Source organism: Syzygium oleosum, unplaced genomic scaffold (genome assembly GCF_021117445.2).
Source record: "Syzygium oleosum isolate NSW1041296 unplaced genomic scaffold, Sole_v2.1 Sole_v2.26, whole genome shotgun sequence".
In the NCBI taxonomy this organism is placed as follows: Eukaryota; Viridiplantae; Streptophyta; class Magnoliopsida; order Myrtales; family Myrtaceae; genus Syzygium; species Syzygium oleosum.
This window is the reverse complement of record NW_026607510.1, coordinates 3,669,731-3,686,870: the sequence shown is the minus strand read 5'-3', so window position 1 is coordinate 3,686,870 and position 17,140 is coordinate 3,669,731. Positions and strand designations below refer to the sequence as shown.

The following is a 17,140-nucleotide window of genomic DNA, read 5'->3' as shown; positions in this document are numbered from 1 at the left end:
AAGCACAAAAATGCCCTTGACTGTGGTGAGGTCATATCCTTTGTTGAGACTAACGTGGCCGTTTCATATCCTTATTTGAAATAAGGTTCACTTCAGGCCCTTATTTGAAAAAAAAAATTAGAGTACTTCATGCACTTATTTGACACAAAGTCCACCCCATGCCCTTATTTGAAAAAATGAAAGCACTTAGAGCCCTTATTTGGAAAAGATTAGGGTACTTCAGGCACTTATTTGATACAAAGTCCACTCCATGCCCTTATTTGAAAAAATGAAAGCACTTCGAGCACTTATTTGGAAAAAATGAGGGTACTTCAGGCACTTATTTGACACAAAGTCCGCTCCATGCCATTATTTGAAAAAATGAAAGCACTTCGAGCCCTTATTTGGAATTTTCCCTATACCGTACAAATATCTTGATAGAATATATCGGTATAAGGACACCATGAGTGCCTTAACTTTCGTACGGTACTCACTTGAGCGTCATAACTTTTTTTTGGCTTACTTAAGTGCCACTTCTGGCAAAAAAAGATCACTTGAGTGCCATTGGCCATTTAGCAGCCGGAAAATCCGACGTGGACACTGATCGTCCTACGCGGCTTCGCCAGAGCTGACGTGGATAATATTTTCATATATTTTTGAATTTTTTTATTTTTATTTTTATTTTTATTTTTCCTTTTTTTTGTAAATTTTTTTTTAATGCCGGCGACCCTCGCCAGCTGCGAAGGCCTCGCCCAGATTGGGGGAGGGCCACCTTGCCCTCGACCGCGAAAGCCCTGGGCAAGGCCGTCGTGGCCTCACCAGCGGCGGGCAAAGCCGTGAAGGCCGTTGCTAGATCTGGGCGGCCGTAAGCAAGTGTCGCCAGATCTGGCAAGAGCCTTCGCTGCCGCAGGTGTTGCCTCGCCCATTGCTAGCGAAGCAGCAATGTCTTTGGGCTTCTGGGTGTGAGCCAAGATGAGGTCGGCAGGGGGCCGCCAGAGGGCGGCGAGGTAGGAAAGGGTCCAAAGGAAGGAGGTGACGATGAGGTAGAAGAGGGTGGACTTGTTGGTCTTGGCGGCGACATAAGTTAGAGGGTTTGGGCAAGAGCCGGTCTTGGCCATTGTTGCCAAACAAGAAGAACAAGAACTAAGAGAAGAAGAAGAAGAACAAGAAGAAGAGGAAGAGGAAGATAAAGAAACTCGTGGTGATGTTGCAGGAACCAAGCCCTAGAGGGAGGCAGTCGACGACCATCCTCGACCAACTGAGGGGAGAGAAAATGGAGGGCTTCAACCGGAGGAGGAGGAAGAGGAGCCTGACAGAGCGAGGCCGTCTCGCCCGCAGTCAGCGAGGCCGCGATGACCTCACCCGTGGTCGGCAAGGCCGCGATGGCCTCGCCGTGGGCTTTCGCAGCCTCGCCAGATCTAGCGAGAGTCTTCGCCGCCTCGCCCGCGGCCGGCGAGGCCGCGATGACCTCGCCAAGGGCCTTCATGGCCATACCAGCTGATGGCGAGGTGGCCCTCGCCCAGTTTGGCCGAGGGTGAGGCCTCTGGCGAGGGTCACCGGCGACCCTCGTCAACCTTGAAAAAAAAAACGAAAAATAAGAAAGAAAAAAATAAAAAAGAAAAAAAATTCGAAAAAAATCAATAAAATAACATTAAAAAAATCCACTGTTGATGGAAAATTAATTTAAAAAGCCACGTAGGACGATTTGCCGGAAGTGGCACTCAAGTGATCTTTTTTTATCGGAAGTGGCACTTAAGTGAGTGAAAAAAAAAAAGTTATGGCACTCAAGTGAGTGCCGTACAAAAGTTATGACACCCCAGTGTTTTTATCCCGAATATATCTTAAATTGAGACTAGGGGTGAGCGATTTCAAGTTTTGTATAAATTTCACTCGGAACATATCCGTTGAAATATTTTCCTCATTTTTTGAACCTTAAAACCTACCATGCATACCCTAAAACTAGACAAGTGACCAACCATGCTCGCCCCTAATTGAGACCCATAAAAATATGCGGCAGACTACTTACATCTGGGCTAATTGATTGATTTCATTGATTACATATAATGCACGTGATTAAGATTTATAGTTACGATTCAAGTTTCAAGTTGATAACTGTGTCTCTCGTCTGTATTTTGAATCAACACTATATCAGATAGGCAACACGTCAGAAGCGTGCTGATGCAAAGAAGCCTCTGAAAGATCTCTTGAAGAGCGGGTCCTCTAGATTTTCATTCCAGTGAAAACCCCTCGCTGTACCATTTCCCGAAGCGTGGAACAATCAAGATCTCTCATTACTCGTCTACCACATCCTTTGACATTATTGTACTTGTTCCCTGCTAGTGCTCCATTTTACTTCATGTGGCTATCTTCTACCAAAACTCTTCTCATGAAATCACTTTCGAGCGGCCATCCTTACACAACTGTAGATACAATGTAGATCTTTCTGATTGTCTAGTCCTTTGAGCATCTCTATTTATTGCTATGCACATATGCACAGGACAAGGACCCCGCCTGGAATTTTGATGAGACAGAAAATCAGTAAGATATTCATGGTAATAGAGGTAGATCAAAGCCATCTTCTCGGCATGCTGGGAAAAGCCACCAAAAGAAAATGAAGCTTGAGCTTGTTACCCCCTTCATCTAAGTGATATTTCATTAGTTATTGCTGATGTCAAGTAAGGTACTTTTGTGGGTTCCTCTAACTAAATGAAGGAAGGAAAGCACACAGCTTTTGAATTTGTGTGAGCACACGGCTGGTTATATACCCACTTCCTAGGCTTATCAGACATTTATGCTATTGATATGTTTCTTTATATGCTACCAAATAGTAAGAATGTTGAATTCGTTATCTACCCCTGAAAAAGGAAAAGAAAAGGAAAAGAACGGTTGCAGGGTTAGCCTGTACCCAATTTTTATGACTTATATGGGTTAAGTTCGCTTTTGGTCCCATAAGATGAGAATATTAAAGAACAATGAATATAAATTAAGTGGAGAAGGGTAGAAACTCGTGAAGTTGTATCAACATGTCTTCTCAAAGGAAAGAATAAAGTAGTGAACTCTGCATTGAATTCAGAAACTCTTTCAGGACACCATTGGTTAGTGTTCCCTCCTGGCAAGTTCCTCTTTGATTATAGAATATATTGTTTCATTTTGACTCATTATCCTCAATTTATTCTGATTCAATATGGATCGAAAGTGATGGAGATAAAGCAATTGAAGTTAATATTGTTATCAATTAATAATAATGAAGGCTTTGATCCCCCGTCTGAATGCCGAATAGTTGATTCTTTGCAAGTTTTTACCTTTACAGGAAAGTTTAGGAGGGAGAGCTTCTGTGAGGACCTAGATGATCATCCTGAGACAAGTATTTCAAGCAACATTCGGGAATAGGTGGTACACTTGGTCTTTCAATTCAAGGCACTCCTTTGCCTTCGAAAATGCATCATCTGGTTATCACTTATCAGTGGGGAGAGGATTTCGATCGTGGAAACCACAGGACAAGAGAATGGGAAACGGCAAGTGAAACGGAGTCTGATGACGAGTCAATTAGAATAGGAGCTGTGTCTGATAGAAAAATGCTGGGTTTGCCTACAACAGGCCCATCGAAGATAGAAGATGTGAAAAACGCATAAGCATGTATTGTTTTCCTTGTTTCTTTCTTTTCTGTATGTTAGGTGAAGTTGTCACATTGGCCTATTCTAATTGTTGACTTGCCATTGTATGTGCAGATTTCAACAATCAGCCCTGAAATGGCATCCCGATAAGCATCAAGGCCCTTCGCAGCACAGTTAAGTCTATGACACCTCTGTCTGGGGTCTTATTCTTCCCAAGCTCCTCTTGAATGTTGACAATTTTAAAGCATCCATGAGATAGTCTAGAGAAAATGTATGTAGCTACCTCTAATGACCTGTTGATCTATTTCTAAAGCCCCAACAAAGAAACAGAACAGAAAAAACAATCTTGTCTCCGATACCTTTTCTTTGAAGCGATCGTGACACAGCTGTGTTCACCAGTTCATTGATCAACTTACAGATGTTAAAATCTCTTTTCTGCGTTCTTATGACTATTCGCCGTTCATGTTCCCGCAGTCAATAGCCGAAGAGAAGTTCAAGTTATGTGTCGACGCATACAAGTCGCTGTGCAGTGCTCTTTCAGCGGCTTAAACTGTAAGCTTTGGTCCGGACAGGTTCAGCTCTTTGCAACTTTTCTTTCCAAGAGAAGGTTTAGTGATATTGGGACATAATTTATTCATTTCTACTGATCATCCTTACAAAGTTCATATCAGATGGTCCTAAACTTTTCCCGGTGCTAAATTTTTTTTCCTGATTGTTTAAATTGCTTATCAGAAGATTTTTATATTGCAACTTGAGGTTTTTTCTCCCATCGTAACCAATAATATAATCAGCTGTTCAAAGGCCAAAGGTCATTATAATAAGCATTGCTCTGTAGTTGGCATCCTGTGATTTTAAGAGATTATTAGAAAAGATGAATGCTACTTCATTTTCCAAATTTCAAGCATTCTAATACCCAATAAGAACAGTTCTGCCATTTCTTGGTTTATAGTATGTGCTTTATTTTGTGCAAGCTTTAGAACATTCCCACGATGAATGCGAAAATGATTACAGGTTTTGGTGGATGCAGTTGAATCCATTTGTCGATTTTGTGGGCTTCATATCTAAATCTTGTTGACCTCATCTGATTGAATGGTGAATATGTATCCAGATGCGTGCTGACTGCAAACCAAATGCACACACTTTTAATTGGGGCTTTTATGATCCGTCAAGCGATCGATCCTCCAGTCATTACCTGTTGTAACCGAATCTATGAGCCGTAACTCTCATATAAATTGTCGAAACATGTGAAAACTTAAGGAGTTAGTTAATTATCAAGAGGTGAAATTTAGTCTTATTTAATCTAACAGTTCTCAATCTCCTGAGCATGGTTTATTCGGAACTGCGGAAACCACCCTCTCCAGCTGCCGAAACCTTGCATTAGTAATCATCATAAAGATGTCATCTTTAAAGTCCATTCTTTTCCAGCATTACTCTTTTCAAGCAGTCTAAGCATGTCTCACTGAATTGGGCATTGTTGCTCCTAGCTAGTCAATTTCCTTTCTAACGCAAGCACTTTGCTTGCCGGAACATCGTTCGCCCGCTGATCGCGCCCCCTTAAGAACCGTTCCGAACATCAGCCGGATCACCGAAGGGTGAGCGGTTGAAATCTGGACATCAATCCGCCATTAGAAAATGTTTTAGAGCACCAAAAAAGTGGAATCACTCTAATTTTTTTAATCAAATGAGCTGGCAATGCAGAGTCATTATGTTTTGTTAAGAATTAAGTTAATCAGAGCAATCAAAGCACATGTGAAATAATCAAATTCGATGTTTTCAATCTGATATTTTGATAATTATATCATTTTTTTATATTTAACATGCTTGACAAGGAGATGGTCGAACATTATTAACTCATAGTCAAAAAAGGAACTGACGGAGCTATATTAAAACCAGGACAGAGAGAATCAGACTGTGATTTCCCAGGAGAGGTTTAGCCAAAGCAGAGGGGTTGCTTTGGGTAGCTTTGAAGGCTCCTTTCTTGGGGCGATAGACGTCATGCCCATCATTGTACATGGCAATGAATGCATCCAAAGTTCTGCACAATGCACGCCCCACGAGAGAGAGAGAGAGATTCCTCAACGATGAAGACTCGCTGAATCTTTCCCATTTCCGTATTTCTTTCGAAGTACTTTCTTGAATCGATTTTGATTGCAGTTTAACTTCTTCCCAGATCAAACCCAGGAAATCAATCCTCTAGACAAATGAATGAAAAGAGAAGAACAAATGCTTGCCAAATACCCACCAAAAAAAGCAGAGTAACTGTTCCTAGAAACAGAGGATGACAACAGAGAAAGAGACCATGAAGCCGTAGACCAAGATCAAGAACCCGAAATGCAGAGCCCAGTTCCGCTTGAATTTGCCCAGGTAGCTCTCGGGCGGCTCCTGGTACTGGATCTCGAAGTCCCCATCGTCGAACACCACCTCGTGGTGGTGGTGGCCGCCGCCCCCGCCGCCGCCGTCGCTGTGGGCCATCGCGAGGGTCATCCTCATCTTGAGGTCCCGGAGCCGCTCGGTGGCGAGGCCGAGGGTGAGCTTGTGGCAGCGGCGCTGGTACTTGAAGCCGTTGACGGTGCGGAGGGTCTGGGCGACGGAGACGTAGAAGACGAGGTGGGCGAGGGAGAGGAGGGAGATGGGGGCCCAGCAGTGGCGGCACTGGAGGCGGGAGGAGGGCTGGGAGAGGGCGCCGAAGAGGAGGGCGAGGAAGATGAAGAAGAGGAGGAAGAGGCGGTGGAGCTCCTTCTTCTGCTGGTCGATGGCGCGCTTCTTCTCCAGGGTCTTCTCGAAGTGGAGCTGGATTATGGTGTTCAGCGCCTGGAGGGCCGTCTCCTTCGCTTGCTGCTGCTGCAGATGATGGTGGTGGTGGTGGTGGCTGCTCTCGTAGTCCGCCATTGCCGCCGTCTGCAACGGTGGTGCGCGCACGCAGAGAGAGAGAGAGATGTGATGAGGTTTCTCTGGTCAATGGGAGGGCAGACAAGAGAAGGAGGCTCGAATCTCCAGGTGTGATGAGAGGGAGAGTGAAATCAAACGGTAATATAGTGGCAGGTGAATGTGACTGCAGCGATGACTTTGTGTCGGAACCTTCCCACGTCCCTTTCTCACATTTATGAGGACCATGGCGTGTTAGGGCGATCGGTTTCGAGTCGGGACCGGTTCCACTCTATAACCAGCGATTGGGTCAGTCGGTCGGGGTCAGGTTCCTAAGTTGGATTGATCCGATTTAGGGTGTTGGTAATTTCCTTTGGGTGGTTTGGTTTCCACATCTGAAATTGAGAACTTGACCGATTATTCTCGATTCCAAAAATTTAGAGCTCCTACGAGAACCGGCCGGTCCGGTTCCCATGACATCCTTGATACTTGATAGATAGTTCTCTTGGACAATCTTAGGGGTTAATGTTGTACAAAAACATCATTGACAATCAACCTTTGAATAAAAACCGATTGACCAAGAACTCATTAAATTGACGAATTTCCATCGCTAGAGTATAGTATACATGATACATTGTTGTATCTCGAGGATGTCTTATATTTGAGGGGTACTTCTAAGTCCCATCTTGTGATCGCAATTCATTATAATTATATCGTTCTTTTACGCCGAAAAAAAATAATGTTATGACATGCAAAAAAATTATAGAATTTCTATTGATTCGATATCTTATTTTGATTCAATGAATTGCCAAGCAACCCTTCGAGAAAAAAAAATTTCCGGAGGGTTACAAATGCACTATTCATCTCATTAAATTTAATCTCGATTGTTCATGTTTACGAGCATCGGAAGATATATGAGGAGAACTTATCTTTTTTGAATATTTGTCCGCCGATTTTCCCTTTTTGAATGAATGACAAATCATCGCCCCCGCCTTTCTCATCAGAGTTGGAATACAATACCCATCATGATGAAGCTGGATATGAAGTGATGGTCGGCGTGTGACGGAGCAACGGTGCCTCGACTGGGGTTGCGTGACCCCGATGACTCCTCGCCACAGCTGCACAACTCTTGTATGGTACAATTGTGTAAGGTTGTCCAATAACCATGAAGGGCGAAATGTGGAATGCTTCGTAGCTTATTGTTTTTCATACGAAAAACTGGTAGGTCATTTCATCGATAATTACTTAGAATAATCTAGTAAGGTTGTTTTACAATGACTACTTCATATATTAAATGCCAAACGCTAATTACTTTCACAGCTATCACTTTAACTCAAGTTCCTTTTGTCAATGTAAAGTCGAAGAATTCAGACACATATCCTAAGTGATTATTCCCAATCCACACTCTACATAAATCCCTTTCTCGTCGTGCCCCGTCAACCTACCATCCCCATTTTGGTCTAGTCTCTTTTCATGATCTCATGCACGGGGAAAGTTTCCAATGGTCTTATTAACTGTTAGATCTAAGCTTGTCGATGTCGACAATTAGATCGTGTGTTCTCATAATCGCCCAATCTAGACCTTATCAACGACGACTGTCGGATTCGAGCGTGACAATTTCACCTCGGTCTTGCCCTTTTTCACGTAGCTCTCTTGAATTTGTGCGTTTTCTTTTGTCTTTTTTTTTATCTTCCTGCCGTTGTCCTATGATTCCACACATTTTTGGTGCAATTTTCCGAAATCAGGAAAAAAAAATTATAAATTTCATAAAAGATAATCGCCAGTCCACCCGAATCGAATCGCATCTTTCTTTCTTTCCTTCCTTCCTTTCTCCTCTCGTGCGTGGTGCAAAGAGGAGAAAGAGGGAGAGAGAGAACTCATCTCACAGGCTCACAGCAATCGAGGCAAAAGAAGAGAGAAAATCACACGGAGAGAGAGATGGGGGTGACGAAGGAGCAAGTTGAATCATCGCTGACTTCAAAGCTGAAACCTTTGCATCTCGTGAGTGTTGTCATTGTCTCTCTTTTCTTGTTTTTCGTTCCTCGTGTGCGCGAATTTCGGTTGTATCTGCCTCAAATTTTGGTTCTGGAGATGACCCAGTTCTTTGTTTTCTTCTGGGTGGGTTTCTTTTTTCTGTGTCTATGCTTCTGCTGCTATGCGTTAGCTGCCAACAACGATGGTGTTGTCCAGGGTTTCTGTCTTGAAACGAATGTAGATTCGAATTTTGTCACCGAGTCTTGCAAGTAAAGTTCCAAGATTAAGGATGCAACTTTGTCTGATGATGTGAGTTTTGATGTTTTTGGGTCGTTGGGAATTTGCAAGTTTTTTTTCTGTGTGTCGAAGACATTGAAGAATTTAGTTTCTTCGGAGCCCAAATTGGTAGCTGTAATTCATAGTCAGGGATGGGTTTTGTGTGCGTTTTCTGTGGGGGGAAAGGGGCGATAAAGGCGCAATTTTTACTCGATTCAGATGGTTGTGTGCAAGGAAAATGAAGGAATGAGCTGCAATGAGTATTGATTCCATTGGTCTGAAGGCACCGTGAGGATCAGGTTTCAGGGCTAGAACAAAAAGTATGGCAAGTAAATTGTGGCATGGACTGAGTGAAATTTAGTTTCGTGATAGCACCCAGAAATTCTTTTCCTAATGAAAGAGAACCCTTTTTGTTGGCCTGCGGGTGAACAAATGAATAAAGAGATGAACTTTTGGGAAGGGTATGCTCTAATATTGGAATGTCGACTTGCCGAATGAAAAGGGTTGCCAAGTGATATGACATCTATTCAGAATGCTAATCAGACTAGCCGTGGACGTATATCATTTGGTGAGGATCTATTACGTGACAATCGACGGTGGTTAGTAGAATTGCATTTGAAATATGTAATGATAAAATGCTGCCACTTTGGTGGATTTAGTGATGTCTCTTACAGAAATATCATGCTTGACTTGCTACGCATTTATAGAAAATTTGCTCAAAGGTGCTGGGAACTTGATATGTTGATTAAGATTGTCCCTGTTAGAATGCAGAGAAATTATTCGCTCTGGCTCTATTTAGAAGCTTCCTCACACGGATTGAAGTGATCTAAATTGTCCCTCTCATACTTCCTCACAGTGTTACTTATATATCATCTCATTTCTTTCTTCTAATGTGACCTCCTCCTTTTATTTAATTGCCTTCTCATAATGGAGATGCAAGATTTACATATTGTTCTTTTCCAACTGCGCGGGAGGTTGATGTAATTCTGTTAACATGGATTGTGTTTCGTGTTTCAAATATCATGGGATGTTTGCAACCTTATTTCTTAGGTTTTTTGGGTTTAAGATATTTACGTAGTTTGGACTACCTCATCACCGAGATACATTGAGGTGCTCTGGGAGAATGACATTCTTTTCACATGAGCCACTCGTTGTGTGCTAAGTTCATAAAAGTTTCTCATCACCAGAACATTGCCACGATGTAACTGCATCTAGTGCAAAATACCACTTACTTTTTTTTTTTATTTCCTTTCAATGCAAAATATCATGACTCAGTTTTTAGATTTACTTAAGAGGCATAATCAGACCAGCTTTGAGAACTAACAATCATAGAGTACTTAGAAGGTTTATGAACATTGACGTCTTGTAGTTTGATCTCATTAGCTCACTGTGCTTATACATTTGTAACTTTATTTTCTTCAGCTTTAGGACTTACTAGAATTTCTCTCCTTGCAGGAAGTAACTGACACATCTGGAGGGTAATCATTCTCTCGAAAACAAGTTATTTGTTGATAATTTGATCCAGGTTCTTGTCTTCTGCAAACCTTTCCTTTGCTTTCCTCCTGAATGCTTTTCAATGCTGTTATCAGGTGCGGTGCTAGTTTTGTGGTAGAGATTGTGTCCGAGCAATTCGAAGGGAAGAGATTGCTGGAGAGGCACCGCCTGGTGAATGCTGCGCTTCAGGAGGAGATGAAACAGATACATGCCCTTTCTATCAAGAAAGCAATCACGCCGGAGCAGTGGAAGCAACAGCAGGAATCTGCGGAACCCAAGTCCAAAGCTTAAAATTTGCTTTGAAATGGTTCCGGGGTGCACTTGTGGTATGAAATGAATCCCAAGTTATCATGTGTTTGAATAGTGATACTTATCTACCTATGATTAAATACTCCGTTAGATTTTGGGTCTTGAATGTTTGAGCTTCACATCTCGACTGCTGACCAACCGCAACCACAAAGTCATGACCTCTCTCTCTCTCTCTCTCTCTCTCTCTCTCTCTCTCTCTCTGAACTTATATGGTGTTAATAGCTGATATAACGACTGATTAACTGAGAGATCCTCAATGTTTTTTGGTTGAATTTGACGAAAGGTTCAGAGCGCTGCGATGTCAAAGCCACGAAAGGATCAATGCTGCGTTTGATTATGGCCCCATCTAGTGGTTTGAGTTCTGGTTTGGCCTCAATCAACAGTTGTATCTTAGGTTTAAGTGCTTTGCACTCATTCAGTTGCTTCGGCTTGTGCCTATGTACGGAAGTGAACCCCGCTGACCATACGTTCGTAGCATGCCTTCCCGACTTAGACGAGCAAAGTGTCTGAAATCCAAACAATTTGAACAAAATCAGTTGAAAGATTCATCACGGTGACTCTTCAAGAATAGAATAGCAAGGGAACTGCTAATGAATAGAATCTGTGGAGCCCAACGCATCAGCAACCAGAGAAAAAATTGATACTTGGGCGTGGCAAACCGTCTTGACTTCTCCCTGGTGGAAAACATAGTAGAACTTAAATAGGAAAAATTACCAAAACAGTCATAAACATATTGTAATTGTGCCAATTCAGTCATAAATATTTTGTATTTGTATTAATTCAATCCATTCGGTCAATTTTGGCCGGCCGGCACTAACGTGAACGTCAGCCGGCCAGTCAACGCTGACGTTGCAATTTTTAAACATTATTTTTAAATTTTTTTCAAAATTTTTTTTATATTTTTCCTCTTTTTTTTTTTTTTTTCCTTTCCTTCTTCCCCTGGCTGGTCCGGCTAGGGGGAGGCTTGCCGGCGAGGAGCTCGCCATGGCTGGGCGAGCTCGACCTCGCCTACAGCCATGGCGAGGCTCAACCTCGCCAGATTTGGGTGAGGTTAAGCTCGCCCAGCCATGGCGAGCTTTGCCTTCGCCGCCGTTGGCCGAGCTCGACCTCGCCATGGCTGTGGGCGAGGTCGACCTCACCCAGCCATGGCGAGCTCCGCCCTCGCCAGTGTCGGCGAGGGCGAGCCTCCCCAGTGGCCCGTGAGGTCGGCCTTTGGCCGGTCCGACCACCGGCCAGGGGAAGAAGGAAAGGCCAAAAAAAAAATAGAGAAAGGAAAAAAATATAAATATAAAAGAATTTCGAAAAAAATTAAAAGTACTTTTTAAAAATTGCCACGTCAGCGTTGGCCAACCGGCCGACGTCCACATCAGCGCCGGCCGGCCAAAATTAGCCAGATGGACTGAATTGGCACAAATGCAAAAGATTTAAGACTGAATTGACACAAAAACAGGTTTAGGACTGAATTGACACAATTGCAATAGATTTATAACTATTTTGATAATTTTCCCAACTTTAATAAGTAAAACATAACGGTGTAACTTCTTAGCGTGTTTCTTCATTTTGGGCTTGCGTCAGCTGAGGGTGCTCACTGCACATCTATGTGAAAATCTTTAACAAGGAACATGGGGATACTCCTTCCAAGAAATTTCACACCCTAGATTATTTCCGAGTTTTTTTCAACCGAAATCTTAAGAAATGCAGAAAACAAAAACAAGAACCATGGCCAAGTGATGGCACTCAATTTTATTCACTAGAATAAACGTGCAGAATAAAAAAATTTCTTTAGAATAACGAAGGTTGAACCCAACTACAAAGAATTCCGGAAAAATGAAAATGAATACAGAGAACAACAAGAGCAATTGGGAATTGAGCTTCTGATGATATTCATGTCTCCTCTTCTGATCTTTCCAGTATGAAGACATTGCCTTTATCATCCCTTCCTATCCTCATGGTGTCATCAACATATCTGTGGCGCTTCAGTCAAGGAACTAAAGCCTCCTTGAGCTCAGAGTTTACTACATCAAGCAAATATATTCTATACAAAAAACTCATCTCAAAAGGATACGTAATCTCAAGCCACCCCTCAGGATTGAAGATGCGTAGGAGGAGATCGTAGTTTTGTCGAAATACATTCATCAACTGTTGTTAATCAAAAAAAGGTCGCATAAAAAAAAATCAGATTTCAACTGCAGAATAGCTGGCTAAATGTCCAGAAAAGAGACATTTAGATTAAAAAATGTTTCATGGTTCTGGTTTCCTACACTGGGAGAAAAAAGAGGGGCGGATATTGACAAACCTGATCAGGAGTGATAGTTGATTTATCATAACTAATGTCAACTCTCTGTAAAAGTAAAAATTGTCTAATATCTCAGAATGATAGATTAGCAGCAAATCATGAAGCAAAGGACAAAATAACGAGAGAAGTGACAGAGGTTTAACTGATTCAGATGCAACCCTGAAGAATGCATCAATCGTCAACTGCCCATTCAACATGTTCAAGCCCCTTGCGTTGAACTTGATCACGTTGACTGCTTTGCCCTCCAATTTCGGATCACCAAATGTCGAAACTTAGTGAAAGCAAACAAAATCACCAAAACATCATGAACTAATTGTGAGGTAGTACTTTACTGCTAGTGAAATGAAAATGGACATTGAGCAACATTCCTCAATGAAGAATAGACTATCTGAAGTTCCATCAAAAGACCATACCTCAATATTTTTTATTTTTCACAGTACAGTCAATTTGCTTCTACTTTAAAGTAATCCAAGCTACAGGGATTGTGCAAAAAGCTGATTTTTCCGATTCATTCAGTCTAAGAAAGCCGAATCATTTTGTTTCCCTTCTGGAGTTAGATTTTAGCAGCAATTGCTTCCATGAAGTGCCATGACCAACTTTATTTCATTAGTTTTCAAGAGCTCCTCTTGTATGAATTAGTTATTGATGGTATTTCCTTTCACTGATCAGGGGAAAAGAATTTCTACAAGGAGATAGCTTAAGCTTCATATACATTGACTTCTGTCATTTCTACGCAAACTAATTCAAAAGGAAAAAACACTATAAGTTTGCTATGTCAGTGTAGTATTGATAGTCTCTTTACCTGAGCAACAGATATAATCTGAAGAAAGTCTCCTAAATTTATGAAATCTCGCAGTCCTAGCTTTGTTCTCTTCGAACCGAGAATAGTAATCGTACTGAATACAAGCTTCCAGCATCCACCCACCTTGAAATTGCAGACAAAGGGATAGTGCCATAAATACTTGAGGAAATAAGCTGTGCAAAAACTAAGATAAATTACCTCAAAAGGCTTTACCTTGTCTAAATTCGCTGTTGGATTTGGAGTTGGATTTTGAGACTCAAGCTGCCTAACAAGACCTTCAATCTCAGACCTCTTTGCAGATGGTACACCAAAAATTCCTCTATTTAATCCTATATTTTCGTAGGTCAACAGAGTAATTTTAAGTGCAAACATTATAAGTGAAGCAGAATAGCATAAACCGGACAAAATGCCAGTGGGCTCGTACCATTGAGAGCCTGGTAAAGGCAAGCTTTGATTTGGTCTACTGTACTGTACTCTGTTGCATAATCCAACTCATTGGCTACACCCTCATTGTCCCCAACTAGGCCAGAACTTCCTTTTGCAACTTTGGCCATGTAAGTGGGTCGTAACCACCTATATTCAGGATTTGCTCCATTTCTTGTGCTACACATTGTGAAAATTGGGTCGGTTCAAGTCAATTACCATCATGTCAATCCAGCAAGCACTTCAAACTCCAAGCACTAGTTCAGCATAACCAGTATAATTGCAGACTTGGTTCAATTCTATCTCGTATCCGTACACAAGAAATTTCGACTTATTATCCCATGATGCCGGTGCATAAAACAAGCGAGCATTTGCAGACATGAACTTGATTTCTGAAGAGTGATTCAAACTCCATTAGAACCAATAACTATTCAGTGAGCCTGTCTCCCTGACTAGCTTTTGATTGGCTTGAGACACTAACCCTCAGATGAAGACACCAGCTCAAATATTTTGCCAGTAAAAATATGCACATTTGGGAGAAAGCATAAATATCATAACCATACATTAGAGCATCTCTTTGTACTAAAGGTAAAGAAGCAAAACATGCCCCTTAACAATAGAAGTAGGACATATAGCAAAACGGAAAACCACAAAGGCTCGGTATCAAAATCCTGACTGAAAAAAATTGAGATCCTCACACGGTGCACAGTTTCAAAATTCATAAGGTTCAACTTTTTAATCATCAAATCGTACTTACTTCAACAACTATAATTTGCGAACTACTTCCTTTCTCTCAAAACTTGCTCCACCTTAACCAGCGTGCTTTCCATTTTGCGTTCATCTCCACAAAATTTCGTTTGATAACTTACAATCAGCACCCATCAACCTAAAAGCTCCCAAAGAAATAAGGAAAAGAACTGCCGGAAACAGAAACAACACCACCAAGCAAATATTTTCCTTAAATACCTTGCTAGTGACCCTGTATTAAAAGAGCCGGGATACTCAATTTCTAGACTTGCCCTTGCAACCCTCCAAAATGGCATGCTAAATACTTTTATGCGCCTACAAACCATATATTGCATTAAGGAGCAGATATTGTCTCAATTATCACCTCCTCCCAAGTCTTTCTACATCTGGGGTGTATAGATTAATTATTCTAGGACATCCTAAACAACATATGAGTGCTCCTGCAGCTTTTGCCTTGCTGGCAACTGCTCTCAAGACAGTTTCAGTATACTCCACATTCATCAATGATGCAGCCCGCAGAAATCAAACAAGTCGATTTTTGTAGAATCTGAACTTTTTTTTTACTAAGATTTGTGGTGAAGATGGACCAAAATCTGTCTGATTCATTTCATTAACGCATCAATTTCTTTTAGTGCTCTTCCAAGAAGATGTATTTTTCAATTCTAAATTTCGGTCTTCTATCTTCTCTTGATTCCAGAGAGAGATATTTAGGAACCATTTAGAAAAACGACAGAGAAATCACCAGTGAATCTCCAACATAAGCAGCATGGACGAGGTGGAGAGACACATATAGTGTCGAAAGAATTAGCTTGAGCACAGATTTGATTAGATGATACATGCAACGATGCCTGACTCTCCACAAAATACTTGCGGTCAAACATTGATATGTGCACAAAATGAGCGTAGCGAAGATGCGCATGCTTCATTGGACGTGCGGGCATTTCAGGAAAAGATATGATGATGTTAATAGAAAAAGCGGTGTTGCCCCAATATAGTATGCACATCCAGCGAATGGATGCTCCAATCCAAGTATGCAACTCTAGGATGGATACACGTATTGAAACTTGAAAGGAGTAGGGAAGAACTAAGAGGGAGTAGAAGAAAGCAGAGCAATGACGAAAAAGTAACCCGCTTAATGGGGTAACACCTTGTCATTGCTATGTGGGTCGATGCTCTTTATGTATTCCAACTCAAGGCAGGCAAACGCAAACTAGATAACACACCATGAACTAACACCAGCATCAAATAAACTAAGATAGGATGAGCAAATAACCGACAAAAGCAACGCATACAACACAAAATAAGCTCTTCTTACCCAAGCAAGGGACTGCTGAGAACACCTTCGCCAACCTGTGCTCCTGAAGCACCAAAAAACACAAAAAAGATCCATCCAGCATTAAACCAAACCCATTCAAGAAGCACCCATTTCAAATCAACAGGCAAGAAACGAGATGGGGATGAGATGGAAACAGGAAAAACAAGAAAAAGAAGTGGCTTTCACCTGCGGAAGCGACGTGGGTGCGAGAGAGAGGGACCGAACTTGCGGCGGCGAAAGGCCTCGACTTTGAGCTGCCCGACGCAGAGTTCTTGATGGCGAACCCACCCAGTCCAAGACCCACGACTCCTGCAGTCATCTCTCTCTTTAGAACACGCTTCAGGAGAGGGAGAGAAGAGCCGGGTATCTCATGGGGCATGGGGCTACGGTGGCTTTTTGCTTTTGTGGTTGAAACCGGCTCACTCTTAAGTCTCGTCTCCTTCTTCTTTCCTTCTTCTTCTTTCATGGACTTATGCTCTGTTTTAAATTGTAAAGTTCCATTTACACTTGAAATTTTTCCACAATTCACTTTCTTTTCTTGTTTTCCTATTTTCTCTCCTTGTTTTTTGGGGGATCAATGTTTTCTTTTTTCTCTCTTGAAAAGAAGTAAAAGTAAAGAAAAAATTTAATAAACATAAGAAAAGTTGGGAGTGCAATGACATTTCGGGGCAAAAAAAAATTGTGAAAGTTTTTTGTGATTGAAAGTTTTATCCTCCCAAATTTTAGGATTTGGTGATGCAACTAATAAATTGACCACGTAACGCGAAATACCTACCAATCGAAAAATGCAATTGCCAAGAAGTTATAATTGCGACATAAAATTTAAAGTGCATTTGTTTCGCAAAAAATAAATAATTTGAAAAACGCTTTTCAAAAGATAATCGTTCAAATTACTTACAAAAATGTATGGAGAACAAATATTTTCATCTTCCGCAAAAATATTCACATAGATTGTTATCAATAATTAAAATATTTTTTATCAACTAATTATTTTTTTTGGTCAAAATCAACTAATTATTTAAAGAAATATAAACAACCATTTTTAG

The 17,140-nt window shown here is 41.4% G+C and overlaps 3 protein-coding genes and 1 pseudogene across 4 annotated transcripts; 2 read left to right on the top strand and 2 right to left on the bottom strand.

The window, feature by feature from the left end:
* Nucleotides 1–2,042: 2,042 nt before the first annotated feature.
* Nucleotides 2,043–4,488, top strand: LOC115681997 (uncharacterized; annotated as a pseudogene).
* Nucleotides 4,489–5,664: 1,176 nt separating this feature from the next.
* Nucleotides 5,665–6,650, bottom strand: LOC130135010 (uncharacterized). The gene has a single exon (XM_056303240.1). The coding sequence runs from the start codon at nucleotides 6,480–6,482 to the stop codon at nucleotides 5,859–5,861; it is 624 nt and encodes a 207-aa protein (XP_056159215.1). The 5' UTR covers nucleotides 6,483–6,650; the 3' UTR covers nucleotides 5,665–5,858.
* Nucleotides 6,651–8,242: 1,592 nt separating this feature from the next.
* On the top strand, nucleotides 8,243–10,612 carry LOC115682020 (protein BOLA2). The gene is made up of 3 exons (XM_030606148.2): nucleotides 8,243–8,459; nucleotides 10,164–10,186; nucleotides 10,298–10,612. Exons 1-3 carry the CDS (start codon nucleotides 8,397–8,399, stop codon nucleotides 10,491–10,493), a joined length of 282 nt encoding a protein of 93 aa, XP_030462008.1. The 5' UTR covers nucleotides 8,243–8,396; the 3' UTR covers nucleotides 10,494–10,612.
* Nucleotides 10,613–12,273: 1,661 nt separating this feature from the next.
* LOC115682009 (fibrillin-5, chloroplastic) lies at nucleotides 12,274–16,556 on the bottom strand. 2 transcript variants are annotated; one of them, XM_030606134.2, is made up of 9 exons: nucleotides 16,281–16,554; nucleotides 16,095–16,137; nucleotides 14,034–14,212; nucleotides 13,823–13,938; nucleotides 13,610–13,732; nucleotides 12,951–13,049; nucleotides 12,808–12,852; nucleotides 12,577–12,650; nucleotides 12,274–12,477 (listed from the first exon to the last, which is right to left on the bottom strand). In XM_030606134.2, exons 1-9 carry the CDS (start codon nucleotides 16,471–16,473, stop codon nucleotides 12,396–12,398), a joined length of 954 nt encoding a protein of 317 aa, XP_030461994.2. In that variant the 5' UTR covers nucleotides 16,474–16,554; the 3' UTR covers nucleotides 12,274–12,395. The 2 variants fall into 2 exon arrangements, with proteins under 2 accessions (XP_030461994.2, XP_056159144.1); XM_056303169.1 differs by lacking the exon at nucleotides 12,274–12,477 and having other exon boundaries at nucleotides 12,808–12,871; nucleotides 16,281–16,556.
* Nucleotides 16,557–17,140: the final 584 nt, after the last annotated feature.

Bases quoted from the DNA above. Each gene is read 5' to 3' on its own strand.
- LOC115682020 (XM_030606148.2), top strand. From the start codon at position 8,397: ATGGGGGTGACGAAGGAGCAAGTTGAATCATCGCTGACTTCAAAGCTG. The intron at 8,460-10,163 runs GTGAGTGTTGTC...CTCTCCTTGCAG, and splicing joins AGCTGAAACCTTTGCATCTC to GAAGTAACTGACACATCTGG. The intron at 10,187-10,297 runs GTAATCATTCTC...TGCTGTTATCAG, and splicing joins GTAACTGACACATCTGGAGG to GTGCGGTGCTAGTTTTGTGG.
- LOC115682009 (XM_030606134.2), bottom strand. From the start codon at position 16,473: ATGCCCCATGAGATACCCGGCTCTTCTCTCCCTCTCCTGAAGCGTGTT. The intron at 16,138-16,280 runs GTGAAAGCCACT...TTGGTGCTTCAG, and splicing joins CACCCACGTCGCTTCCGCAG to GAGCACAGGTTGGCGAAGGT. The intron at 13,733-13,822 runs GTAAAGCCTTTT...TGCAATTTCAAG, and splicing joins CAACAGCGAATTTAGACAAG to GTGGGTGGATGCTGGAAGCT.
- LOC130135010 (XM_056303240.1), bottom strand. From the start codon at position 6,482: ATGGCGGACTACGAGAGCAGCCACCACCACCACCACCATCATCTGCAG.